We start from the raw sequence: 13897 nt of genomic DNA on the forward strand, positions 1-13897 counted from the left end.
CCTACTGCCGATGGCTTAGCAAGTTTGTTTCTAGTATTATTCCCGTAGAAGTCGGTGGAAAAACCGCACTCACGCGTCATGTAATAATAAACGGACTATGCTTGATATAAACTATTTGCACGTCATAATAATGTCTTTATTGTCTGTGCTCCCAAGATGTCGATGGTGGTTCAGGCCTTAAAGGACTTGAATCCATGGCCGTAAGATAAATTTAAAAAAAAAGATTGTGGTTCGCGGGAAGATGTTATCTTTTTAAATTTTGTAAATAGGTAAATCTGTTTGTATAGACTTTGTTCTATTATTAAAACACTTCACGCTTTGTCTCTAATGGAAACTAGCTGTTGCCAGCGACTTCGTCCGCGTTAATTACGGTTTTACAAATCCCGTGAAAATCGTTAGTTTTCCCGGGGATTTTAGTAGGTAAAATAATAAGATAGTACTGTCATGTAGTACATAACTTTCATGTGACATCAAGTTTTCTCAGCGTACGCCAAATAATGAATTTTATAGGCCAATTTTTTTAATTAAAATCAGTCTACTAGGTTGAATCTATTGGGTAGAAACAAACAATATATGTTTCCTATTATCAATATTAGAATAGATTAGTAAAAGTAATTTATTTATTTAATTTGCAATCAAAATAAAAAACGGTGCATACTTCGGTTATAAAACCCATTTTATCCTATCCCTACTTAAATATTAACTTATGATCCAACCAGGGAATCGAACCTTAGACCTTGGATCAAGTTCTCCAATCAAAGTGAAAACTTGAAAACACAGTGTGTGGCAATATACCCCATTTTATCCTCAGATTTCCATTACATTTTTTTTGAGTCGTTTGACACAATCGTCTTGTATATAACATACTGAGATTTTATAATAATTGTTATCTGTATTAAAATAACTGTAAAGTCAACTTGAGACAATGAAAAAAAAAAACAGTCAAACATTCTATTGAAAGGAGTGCATACCTTTATGTCAGTGTGTGTGCGTCTGTATGTTAAATGTATTTGGGTTAACCAATTGCACCAATCATAGTAAATTTTAACACTTACATATTAATATATTTGTATTAACTAATTAAGAGGGAATTAAATACTAAAATAACAATTAAATTATAAAAAAATATATATTAAACATCTTATTATTAAAATTTTCAAAAAACAAGAAATAATATCTGCAATGCTCCATTTAAACTTACAAAGTATAGAAGACAGTAGTGCCAATTCTGGTGTACACAAATCTCGAAGGAAAACTTAGTTGCTCTGATAAACCTATTATGTATGGAAAAGTAAGTATAGGACTACTTAAAGACTTGTCAATTTAGAAGATTTGTTTATAAGATAATTGGCAGCCTTGCTTCATTGTCATAATTGTTACTGTTTTTTAAATTTAATTTAATTACATACTGTTGGGAACTATAAATTCTCTTATATTTACTAATTAAAAGATAGGTTTTGCAAAATGTATGTTCATTAATAATATTTGCGTCAAAAAAATAAAAAAAATGTAAATGTATAATATTATAATAAAATTAGAATTTAAATAGCCATTGTATTGTACAAAGTCACTGCCATGTTTTATTCAGCCTAACTTAGATTTTGTTCCCATACAAAATCAACATACAATATCCTACCTATTGATTTTCATTACTTTAAATAATAAATAGCAAGTGTTACAACAATTTCTGGAATCAGTAATCACATTATTATGGTACTCAAGTAGGTATTCAATTACTCACCTAATAAGTGTAGATTTATCACAATAATAACAATATTATTCAATTATAATAATGATATTTCTTTTCCTCTTAAAAGTATGTATATAACACAGAATAAAGAATATACAGAAACCATGAACACAACTAATATTGAAGCATCAAACAACACTTCATTTAAGTAGTATTTCTCAAACAGACAGTTAGTTACATCATTCCATTAAGCAGTTGACATCAATTATTTTACCTCTTATGTTCTAAACGTTTACAACAAAATGGGAAAAGTTGGTGAGCTAGAAACCTTCTTCAGGTGTGAAGTGTGCAGAGGGTTTTAACTGTTTTTGGACACAATGCACTGCACACCATAATAGCTGAATGAGGGTTCTGTATGTTCTTAATTCTGTGGTGTGTAACATAGCTACTTCAATTTAGTTCAAAATACAACCTTTAGTAAAATAAATATAGGTACCATAAACTCTTGTCAAAATCATTAAACACTTTACCTAAAATTTTTGTTCAGCTTACTTTTCGTAATGACACGGCCAGTAGCGTGCATAGATGTTATGCACAGGGTATGAAGAAAATCTCCAGTACATAGTTATAAATACTTAAAGGTAGACTTTATATAACTCTTACATTGCCTATTCTTAAGTTTTTTGTAACTCGCACTGGAGATTTTCTTAATGTTATATTATTTGCACCTCTATACACGCCACTACACACACACTACACAGCTTAATATAATTACCCTTATTAAAAAATAATTAATGGGTTGAATTTTATGAAAATAAAATATAAAAGTTCTGATTAAGTTTTTGTTTCATCCCTGTTTGATGTGTAAACATACAAGTTTGCAAACAGATATATTCTTCAAAACAATTTGTATTCCAAATGTGGTTTGGTACCTATTAAACCTAGTAAATACCTACAAATACATACCTATCTCTCAAGCATTCAAAATGCATTTAATCTATCACAGATAATATATCAGCTATAAACACTTGATCATAACAACAGAAGTGCAATGTAATTATAAATTGTGGAAGTTGCCTAATCAAACAACTTAAGTGCAGATATTTTAACACAGGTACTAAGGAAATATCATATACTGAGCATTATGGTAAAAAGATTATGATTTGTAAATAAGTAATAAGAACAATCTAGAAATTCACAAATGAATTTTTTTAGCACATTTAAATGTTTACCCATACCATTATCCTGCTACCGATAGTTAATAGGATAGTTAAAACATAAATCCTTATAATACACACACCCTTGTATTGAATGATTGAGACTTGGATAAAACAATAGTTATAAATGCAGTTGTGTTTAATAAGTAGTAAATCTGCATTTCAAGGTGATATCTGTGACCTCTGCATAATAACATTACATGACAACAATCTTGAACTTCTTTATCAAGTGCTGTGATGACAATATAAAATTATTTAATTAAATGGGAATGACTTAATAAAGTTCTTAATTAATGTTGTACAAAAATATCAAGACTGACAATATATGTACCAAGTCTAATCTTTAATTATGTCAACAAGTTTACTGTGACCTCAAAATAACCTTTAATAAGACTGCCACTTAGTGACTGTACTCTATTAATGTTAACTAATAAATTGTTCAAAAGGTATATTTTGCATTAGTATGCAATAGCATTATATTTAAAGTATAATAAGCATATGTAAAAGTTGAGCCAAAAAAATACCTTCACCACAAATAATGCTTCAATATTTAATGAAGTGTTGGCTTTTGCCATTTATAAGAGCCTGAATATTTGAAGTTATATTCAGCCAACTTAGCATCAGCCTCAGGAGGACCGCGTGACCCGTACATATATGTAACAGGCTTAACCTGTTGCTCCTCTAACTGGTTTAAGACTGGTGTAAATATGCGCCAGGCCTCCTTTAACTCATCATTTCTCACAAAATGCATCTGTGTTCCTGTAAACACATCAAGAATTAATCTCTCATATGCATCTGGAACATCTGTTTCTCTGTACCTCATGCTATATGTCAGGTCTAGCTCTGTTTCCATCAAATCAAACTTCATACCAGGTGATTTGCTCATTAATTTTAAATACAATGCTTCTCCTGGTTGAACACGTATAACTAATTCATTTCTTTTTGTGTGGCCTTCAAAAATATCACCAGGTACATCTTTATATTGGACTCTTACTTCTGCCTTTCTCTCATTTAGTGCTTTTCCACAGCGTAATATGAATGGTACACCTTGCCATCTTGAGTTATTGATATAAATACCGGCAACGGCATATGTAGGAGTTACAGAGCCTTTGGGCACAGTAGGGTCATCCAGGTAACCATATATTTCCTCTCCCTGTCCATTTCGATTGCCAACATACTGTCCTACTAGTAAATCTTTGAGCTCTATAGGTTTGATGTGCCTAAGTACTTTGACTTTTTCATCTCTTATATCATCTGGATTCAAAGTTACTGGTTTTTCCATAGCAACAAGTGAAAGAATTTGCAGAAGATGGTTTTGCATCACATCGCGTATTATTCCAAAACTGTCAAAGTAGCCACCTCTTCCTTCTGTACCAAAGGGCTCTTTGAAAGATATTAAAACAGATGCAATATTTTCTCTATTCCAGGATGGGCTAAAGATTTGATTTGCAAACCGAATTGTCAAAAGATTTTGTACCATTTCCTTCCCTAAGTAATGATCAATTCTATAAATCTGCTCTTCTTTGAATAGACTAGCCAAATGATTACTCAACTTCTCGGAACTTTGGTCGTCCCTACCAAAAGGTTTTTCGATAATAACTCGTGTATATCCTTTTAATGCTATGCAGGCATTTTTAATATTTACAGTGACATCCTCAAATACTGTTGGTGGCACAGCTAAATAGAATATTCTATTGGCAAGGGGCCCTTTCTCATACTTACTAATATGTTGATTTAGAAGTTCATAGTCAATTCTTCGATCATATGAGCCGGCAACATAGTCATTTGCATCCCAAAATTGATCAAATTTACTTTCTTCTCCCGGTCGAACTTTCATAAACTTTTTTGATTTTTCTTTCACCTCCTCCAAAGTTTGGTTTGTTCGTGCGTATCCAATGAATTTGGTATTTTGCGGTAAAACATTGTCTCGGTACAAATACCATATTGTAGGATAAATCTTTTTTTTAGCAAGATCTCCCGAAGCGCCTAGTAGTACAAAAGTATGGGGATACTGAAAGTCGGCTTTATTCTCCATAGTTTTTTTTAAACTAATGTCCACTTCACTCTTCTAATGTTAAAGTAAACTTGTTAGTAGTAGGTATCAAAGAATGATTAAGCTGTAATGTAAAGTAAAAAACTTTGGAAAAACGCTTCAATTATCAACAGAAGTTACAACTTGCAAGATAGAAAATGCTAAGTTGATGCAGTTTACTGTTCTGACATCTGTGGTTTATGCAAGGTTAATGAAAAGTTGCAAAGTGATTTAATAAAATAATCGTATCTTTAATGTGTGAGTAACATTGAAAAGAAATACACCCTACACACAGTGATAACTGTTTATGCTAAGATAAAGTCGCTGTCCAAGTCCCTTCGCGCGTGAAACAACGAGGCGGACTATCATAAGTTCATATTATCTTGACGCTTTAATGAGTTGGCAGTATTATAGCTTTCAGTGTTGCATGAATAATTGCGCAGCCCAATTAGTGTTTCAGACTTTTCTACGTCACTGTTTAACACTGTGGAAAATATTGGAAATGGATCAAAAATCATATCGGTGGTGTTTAGGTAGTTTTTACAATTACTATTTACTTTGAATTCTTTTCCAGTTTTATTAAGTTATACAGAAAGTAATCGTTGAAAGAACGGTGTCGGTAATATTACAGAATACGTCACGCGCATGTAACCGTGTTTCGATGGTAGCGAACCACAGATTAAAAATACGATTCTTTCTAAGTTTTATTTGTTGGTTAAAACTGTAGATAAATATTATTTCACAAAAATGTTAATTGGACAATCGTTACATGTTACGAACATTTTATATAAATACATTATAGACATTTTACAAATTACTGTTAAGATATAGAAGCTAATGGCTTAAGCATAAGGTGCACATAATCAGATAAATTATAAATAAAGATTTTTTTTTAAGTCTGTTTTTCTGAGGATTTAGAAGAAGTACAGCTATGAGCTTGTTCAATTCAATTCGTTTATTTGCATAAAACATGAAAACACGGAGTAGTTGTAGTTGGATATTTAGTCACAATCAAATCGGCGTCAATGTCATTCAGGTATGAATGATATATAAGACATGGATTCATTGTCATATTCTTAGGCTGCCATCACATTCGTCAATAATATTGACAAATGTGTGGGCAGCTTTTGAATGATACAAATAATTTCAGAACTCAGAAGTCTGTTCCGATTCGCGTAACATTCTTGAATCTGAATGTTATTTTTAACCGTAGACTGAGAATAAGTTTTAAACCCAAATTTCTTTTTCTTTTTTGAATTATGGCTTTTCATTCGTTGGCTCACAACTTCGTACTTCAGACTGACATTTGGATGACGTGAGTGACGCTTTATGTTTTTGGTTTTGTCACTGTGCGGGTTTAGGAACTTCACTTATGAATTAATGTTTATTTAAAAATAATTCACTTCAATTTTATTTTGGTTTTGTTCTATTAAAGTACTACTTTAAGTGTATCGTTTAGTAATTTTAAGGTGTAATTACAAGTGTGGACTGTTTGCATTGTAAATAGGTATATTTAGTTCAACGACCTTGTTTCTGACAGGTTCATTGTATCCGAACTAATATATGAAAGTAGTGTTTAAAGAAGACAAATTAATAGCAGATGATGGAGCCCTCGAGAGAAGCAGGCAAGTAAATGTTTTATTATGGTAGTGAGTATGTATGGTACTGGTGATTTTAAATTTTAATTGTCAATTTTATCTGCCTAGTGTCATCAGTGTATTTTGTGGTTACATTTGGACCATAGCAATTATTAGAAATAATTTATTTTCCTACTATGTACACAACAAAACCCGCAATCCCGCATAAGAGCAGCGTGGTGGGTCTATGCTCTAAATTGCAAGCCTATGAAAAGAGGAGGTCCTTACCTAGTTGTATGATATTGATAGATTGAGCATGTACCACAATGTTTGTTAGAACCATGTAGTATGGGTGTAATATAACACACAATCCCTACCAGGTTAGCCTGCTACCATCATATTATGCATCATCACTTATCACCAGGTGATATTACAGTCAAGGACCAACTAACTTGTAGAGGAATAAAAAAAGTTTGTATGGAGCCATAATCTAACTTCTGTCTTATCTTTGTGAAAGAATAAATGTAAACTGTGGAATGTAGGCAACAATTGTATTTCATCTTTTAGTATATCAATAAGTTCCACTGAACAACAGACTGCAGGGAGTTAATGTTTCTATGAACAACTATTTTATGGAATATTAATAATAAGGCCAATTCTGTGGAACAAAATCTCTTAATAAATTCACAGATCTAATAGTAGTGCTATCCTTTTCAAACTGTATTCCCTGAAAAAGCATAGCACTATTTATAAATGTACATATGTACCATGTTAAGCTTAGGACTTAATATTTCTATAACCAATCAAGTTATTTGGTAAACATACCAATAGTATGGTATTGCCAATTAAGTTTAGTATTTGTTTACAGTTGAATTAGTTTTCCTTGGTATTCATTTTTATATATGGTACCTAAGGAGTAATGTTAAAAAATATTTTGTAAATAAAACATACAATTAATAAAGTCCTTTTTCATAAAGACTTTGTGTAATGGATGTAAATTCATAATTACAAATCAGTGAATTGGTTGTGTTTTTAACTCATTTTTTAAAATAAATATGTAGCATTTTTTACAAAGATATGACTTTAACAACTGTGAAAGGATAAACATATCCTTATTGTATGTTTAAATAAAACATTTACATTGCATTTATCCCATAGTTTAGATTGATTATCTCATTGAGCTTCTATGGCTTGGACTCCACACATGCATTGTGGATACATGTACAACGAATGGTTCAGGCCAACCAAGTACGGAGACAGGCCCAGGAAAAGAAGAAGATTCATTGTGGATATTAGAATAGCTGTATTAAATAAATAAATCTTAAATGTTGTTACATCAGCTGGTAGGTAGAATGTTTTCAGTATTCATCTAAGCATAACATTACATTAATACTAAGGAAAATGTATACAAAATAATAATATTTTTTAAAATTATTTACATAATATAACTATTAAATTGTACTAGTTTAAAAAGATAAATTATCTACTGTACAACTTTTATATCTTTAAATTACTATCAAAATCATAGTTTAGATAAATTTAACTTAATCCATAGCTAGTACAAATAGCTTTATGAGAGAAACATCTTGTTTACCTTTAAATGAGTAAAAAAACATGCATACAGTCCATAGATAGCCATGTATTAAAGAAAACTTTACTATAAAAATAAATTAGTATCAATTAGAAACAAAGTGTTTAAAGTCTGTTAAAGAAATATATTTGATATAAACCATAATAATTTAAAATGCACATACTTAACCAAGTAGGTAAAAAAAAAAAAGAGCATTTTTCATAATAAGTATTAGTATCTGTGCAAAAGTTTTGGTTTAAATAACTTTAACAAAATAAAAACAAATTGGCTAACAGATTAATTGACTCTGCACAAGACATAATACAAAAGTACCAGCCGAAATTATTAGAGTAGCATTTTTTTATTATATGAATGTAGTTTTTTAATTTTTAATAAATAAAAAAATGTTATTACATTAATATCACTGCACTGGGTTTATATTATAAGCTCACCTCTTATTAGTATAAACTGTTGAATGTCCTCAAAAGATGGCGCTTTAATTAATATCCTACATCCATAACAGATGGCGCTAATAGTTATTTCTTTATAAAAAAATTAAGACTGACCACTGACCTATCCACTTTTTGCCAAGATAAAACCAATTCCACAAAAGGCACCATAGCTTATAAATTATTAAAGTGCTCGGTACTTCATTTACTCTTTCGTAAAAGCGTGCTTCAACGTCGTCGTCGCAGTTTGACTTAACGCCGGCTGAAGGCTTAGTCGTTTTAAAGGTGTTTTGTGTCTTTTATTGTCTAATAGGACAGAGAGTCATTAGGACTATGTTCCCCGCTGTAAACGAAACCTACCTAGTCAAAGTGACTCTTACCAAGCTTTCAAGCGCCAGTGACACCGCGGTAACTACATTAATCAGCTTAACATACTGAAAGGGGGAAGACTGATCTGTTTTGAAATGTATGAAATATACGATTACAAATAAACAGACAATTCTTTCCTCTTTCATATAATATTAGTAGGAAATATAATAGTATTCTGTGTAACTTCATTTACACATTAAGCTCTTCTGACTAGTCCAAATAAACGGCTAGATAAACCTTACTTAACCATTGTTCATTCTAAAGTCAACGTATCCTGAGGACGCTCCGGTGTCGGAGCTAAACATCCGAAGATCTGTTTGGTGTGGATTGTAAAGAATGAAGAAATTACACCGTACCTACTGTGCTTTTTCGCGGAGAAAATTAAGACTAATGCTCATTGTATGTCTTGAAGTTCCGCAAAGTAACGCCTGCTTCTAGTTTAAGAAATTTGCAAAAACATTTTTGTGCAAAACTCTACGAATGTAGCTCGTGATGACATGTAGGTAGGAACGTGACTCTACATCTTGGTCACCAATTATGGCCTTTATAATAATAACATTAAAAATGGAGATCTCCTCAGTTATTTTTGGGTGACCCTGGGCACCTAATAAGAATACCTGCAGGTAAACTTACTTTGCCTGTTAATGCAGAAAGAAATATAAATGTCAGAAAGAAAAAAAGACCTCACCGAAATTGATTTATGTTTGTTTTTTTTGCCATATTTCACTATGATATTCTTGATATATGCCTTATAGTGATACCTGCAGTAAGCAGTGATAGTGTAGTAAACGATGATAGCATAGTGGTTAGGGCTTCGACCGCCTTTATGTTCCTTTTTTAATTTCAGTGACCTGTTTAACCTAAAGGTGTGTAAAATCTACAATCCGCACTTGACCAGCTTGCTTGACTACGGCCAAACACTACTCATTCTGAGAGGAGCTTGTGTGTTTTTTGCTCTGTGGTGGGCCGGTGATGGGTTGATAATTATGTAAGATGTTATATGGTATCTTGCTGTAGAGCACAGCAGGGGATATTCAATCTTTATTCATATATGAATATAATTTTCGTTCGCAATATAATACTCAAACAGAAAGGCTGGAATTCCCTAAAAAACTCGTGCAGCTTATAAAAAAGGCGTAGTGAATTTTGGATTTGAATATATTCTTCAAACAAAGAATATTTGTATAACGTGGTAATTCCCATAGATTAACGTTTAGGAAAGAAATTTCCTCCAGACAACCGAAGATGCACGTTGAGTAACATGCGGTAGTGTAAGAAGACAAATCATGTACAAAATACGATGCAAAATAGCAGTTTATGATATCAGCTCTGTCTGCATGGGAGCAGCCAATTTTTTTATACTATTATGTTGTTATTAGCTGTGCATTAAGACTACTAGACTCTGTGCACCACACCCATGCACGAGTTCATGTTTTCGTTTCGAACGTCTTCTGGGGGTACATTATAACGCGGACAGGTAGTACCGTATATTGACAATCCAACTAGTCTTTATTGTTCTCAATCTAGTGAGCTACGTTAATCCTCACAACAGACAATTGGGATGACGATATCTCGCGATCTTCAGTCCAAATATCTTTGCCTATAGCAAAAAAGTTTCCAGTTTTCTAGCTCATCCTTCTTTCCGGTGAGGACCTACAGCCCCTACATTCAGACAAATAAAATCAAATCATTGATATATTTCAATAACGAAAAAAATCTCTACTACGAGTAGAGATTTTTTTTAACAATACATTTGTCCAAAAACTACTGGTGTAATGTATAAGCCATGAAAAGAGGACAATGAAACTAACAAAGTGCTGTACTTTACTAAAACTTGCAATTGCACTATGAGATTATATTATGGATATGGTCAAATTGCACTATGCGATTTAAGGTAGCAGTAGCACGTGTTATGCGTCGCAGTCGCGACAGGCAGCGCGGGCGGACGGCAGGGTGAGGGGTGCGCAGTCGTGTGCAGTGGACCACTCGTCGTCGCACAAGGTCAAGGAGAATGATTAACAACGAAAATACAGCAAAACAAACGGTGGAGCGGGGAAAGAGGGGTCGCGCCGCGGCAGTCAGAGCAGCGGCGCCGCTCGCATCCGTCGCGTGCCCGGCGCCTTTCGCGACGCATTTGAAAATCGATGTACGATCCGCAACCGGCATCGGACACTAGTCATACATCGTAATTTTGATCGAGTCTTGATGACGTACGTCACAGCGGCTCCAATGCGCCCTCGCCACTTTTGATTGAAAATGTAATCTTATTTGCCTCAATTGTAGACTAGTTTCGTATCAATAACATTCCAGAGAAATTAATAGTTGTGATTTTTTTGTCGATCGATAGGCAAAATTGGAGACATATTGGAGATTATATATTCAAGGTAGACAATGTTACGAATATCAATTGTTGTTTAGTAGGTAACATTCAAATCCCTTTGTTTTGGAGACTATTATGCAGAAATAATCATGAAGTTGTTGGAAATAGTTTTGTAATACAACTGACATTTGAATCGACATTAAACTAAAATCAGTAGCAACGCCATCGTAATACCAGTTTCATTAGTTCGTCATCTACTAAATGGGATTTAGCTACGCATAAAGTATTTTACAAGTTAAACAAATTATAGTACCTACTGAAAATAAAGTCTTTATTGATACATCGTGCATATATTGCTTACCTATAAAGTTGTTATGTTTTATGCTCTATGCCTTTATCTGACATGAGTCGTAAAGAACATTGCAAGGTTGCAAGTGTATTGACTCCATTGCCCTGAACACGCTTATCTTTTCTATCGCCCTAGTCGTTGGATTTCCATTGCTGTGTCACTTTTCAGCACTATTGTGACGAGACAAGACAAAATTTCTTCGGTTGTTAGGTTGACGTACGGTGCGAGTGATGTAACTAGACGTCGAAAGCTTGCCAACAAGAACACTGATGAGGCCCGTACCTCTTTAATAAACACAAAACCCTCAAAAACTTGTATCGTTTCGAAACACCGCGCGAAATTTAACATTTCCGATGCGATTTTTACGTTGTTAAAGTATTGTTAATACTCTAATATCGCAAAAATCAAAATGAATTTTCTAAATCTTTTTGTGTAAAAACATTTATGATTAACGAAACACGTCAAGTGTTTCATAATGAGGCGGAGCAAATCTCTGGCATATGGGAATTTACACCATAAATGTTTATTTAGAAAGTGAAAGCCGTATGAGCTTTGTTATTTTACAAACGTTAATTCCACAAAACTATTAATAGAGTCCAAAGTAATGATTAAAAAGTTGGATATACACATATTATCAATCTTGAGAATATTTTACTAAAGAGCTCCGTTTTTTATATATTCTCTTTGCTCCCAGAAATTTTATAAATTATCAGATCCTTCATTAAAATGGTGTCATCACATTGCTACTAGCTATTGTGACACTAGTACATACTTATCTCACCATCGTCCAATGGCTTTACAGCATCATCACAAATAATATAGAATTGCTTGATTCATAATTCAGTCCGGTGTCAGAGCATTTTCAGGAAACAATAAACGGCAGTTGATTGCATAATGATTACAGATCAAAATGATTGACGTTCATAGAGAGACTAGCTCCGCGATGCACCATATTGTTAAAATTTAATTATAATCATAACAATTTGGTATAATAAGATGGTAAAAGAAAAGAAATAAATTACAGGTTCCATCTGTAATTTATTTCATTACCACCTGTAATAAATTACAGATGGAACCTGTAATTTATTTCATATTTGTTGCTGGATTTACCCATTTTCACATTATATTTTCTTATTGTTTGCCATTGGAGTTTTGGAAGATTTCCAGATGTTAGGACGTGTCAAAGGGTTATATTTTACAAATATCACTGAGGTGAGTAATTCGCTACTCACTACCATTTGCTAGATCTATCAGTTACCTAATTCATACAGTATGTCGACATAAGCTTATTTCATTATGTGGTTATTCGTAGGTTTTGTATCATTATCAAGGCCTTCTGGCTTATTAGAATTCATTGCCGCCATGCGAACTCACTTTTCGAATACTAATATTTCTCTTAAGATTCTTGTTAATGGAAATATTGATATTATCAATATTTTTAACTTTAATGTATTTTATTATTTTTCGAAGTGTCCGGGAAAAATCAGTTGGTTATTTAAGTTGGAAAAAAATCTCGTGTCTAATATACCGAGATTTTTTTTTTTTATTAAAATTTTGTATGACATGTAAATTCACCAGTCTGTGAGTATAAGTAACGTCGCCCATCTTCTAATTTTTTGAGGTTGACCGATCGATACCTTCAGTTACTGATTATACTACTCGGTCCCTTTCAGCGTGTGGTTTCCACCTCACCGAACGCGTCACCGGGCTATCATCAATCCTGCTACAGATTTTATCTGTCCGTTGCCACTTCAATGCGTCGGAAACTATGGTTCTCCTGCGGATTTCCTCATTACATGTCTTGTTCTTCGTAGACACTTTAAACGTACTCGTCTAACTACTGTATTTTCCTGTGTGATGCTGCTGTCAGAATGAGATCGATTTTTTAATTCTCTGTCTAGTGTTCTGTATAGATTTTAGGTGAAAATTTTATCTCCTTGGTTACTTTGTTCATAGTATAGTGCAACCAATTATTGTATCTTTTAAAATTCTTTCGCTATTCACCCGTAAGAACGATGGATACCTTAAATATATTTTTATTTATATGACATGTTTTGGTATACAATAATTATCAAATTACAATCACGCAATTTTTGAGCTGCCGTTTACTATAAGTTGTCTTTTCAGTATTCGTCTGTGTCTAATTACTTTCAATACCGGAATTTAAATCTAGTACAAAGTGCAAACTTGATCTAGATAAATTCTTATCTTATTCCTTAGTCTTATCGGTTTCGATTGCTTTCTTTCCGCTATTCAAACATTGTCCAAAAGATTAATGTTGCAGTTGTTATTAGAATAAAATGTATTGTTTGAAAATGTTATTT

At 32.8% G+C, this 13897-nt stretch overlaps 2 protein-coding genes across 10 annotated transcripts in view; one reads left to right on the top strand and one right to left on the bottom strand.

Annotated features, from left to right (window-relative positions):
* Positions 1-1110: 1110 nt before the first annotated feature.
* LOC120637287 (glucose-6-phosphate 1-dehydrogenase) lies at positions 1111-5214 on the bottom strand. Its single transcript, XM_039909048.1, has one exon. The coding sequence runs from the start codon at positions 4940-4942 to the stop codon at positions 3458-3460; it is 1485 nt and encodes a 494-aa protein (XP_039764982.1). The 5' UTR covers positions 4943-5214; the 3' UTR covers positions 1111-3457.
* Positions 5215-6259: 1045 nt separating this feature from the next.
* The window catches only part of LOC120637289 (protein ultraspiracle homolog), a 55444-nt gene continuing 47806 nt past the window's right edge, over positions 6260-13897 (top strand). For 3 of the 9 annotated variants that reach the window (XM_039909053.1, XM_039909050.1, XM_039909059.1), the window contains exon 1: positions 10997-11162. Coding sequence is in view for 1 of the 9 variants with exons in the window: in XM_039909058.1 (XP_039764992.1) it covers positions 6540-6564 (25 nt within the window). In the remaining 8 variants the exon portion in view is untranslated. The other 6 variants (XM_039909058.1, XM_039909051.1, XM_039909054.1 and 3 more) reach the window with 6 other exon arrangements.

The sequence above is a fragment of the Pararge aegeria genome, chromosome 3 (assembly GCF_905163445.1).
Source record: "Pararge aegeria chromosome 3, ilParAegt1.1, whole genome shotgun sequence".
Lineage (NCBI taxonomy): Eukaryota > Metazoa > Arthropoda > Insecta > Lepidoptera > Nymphalidae > Pararge > Pararge aegeria.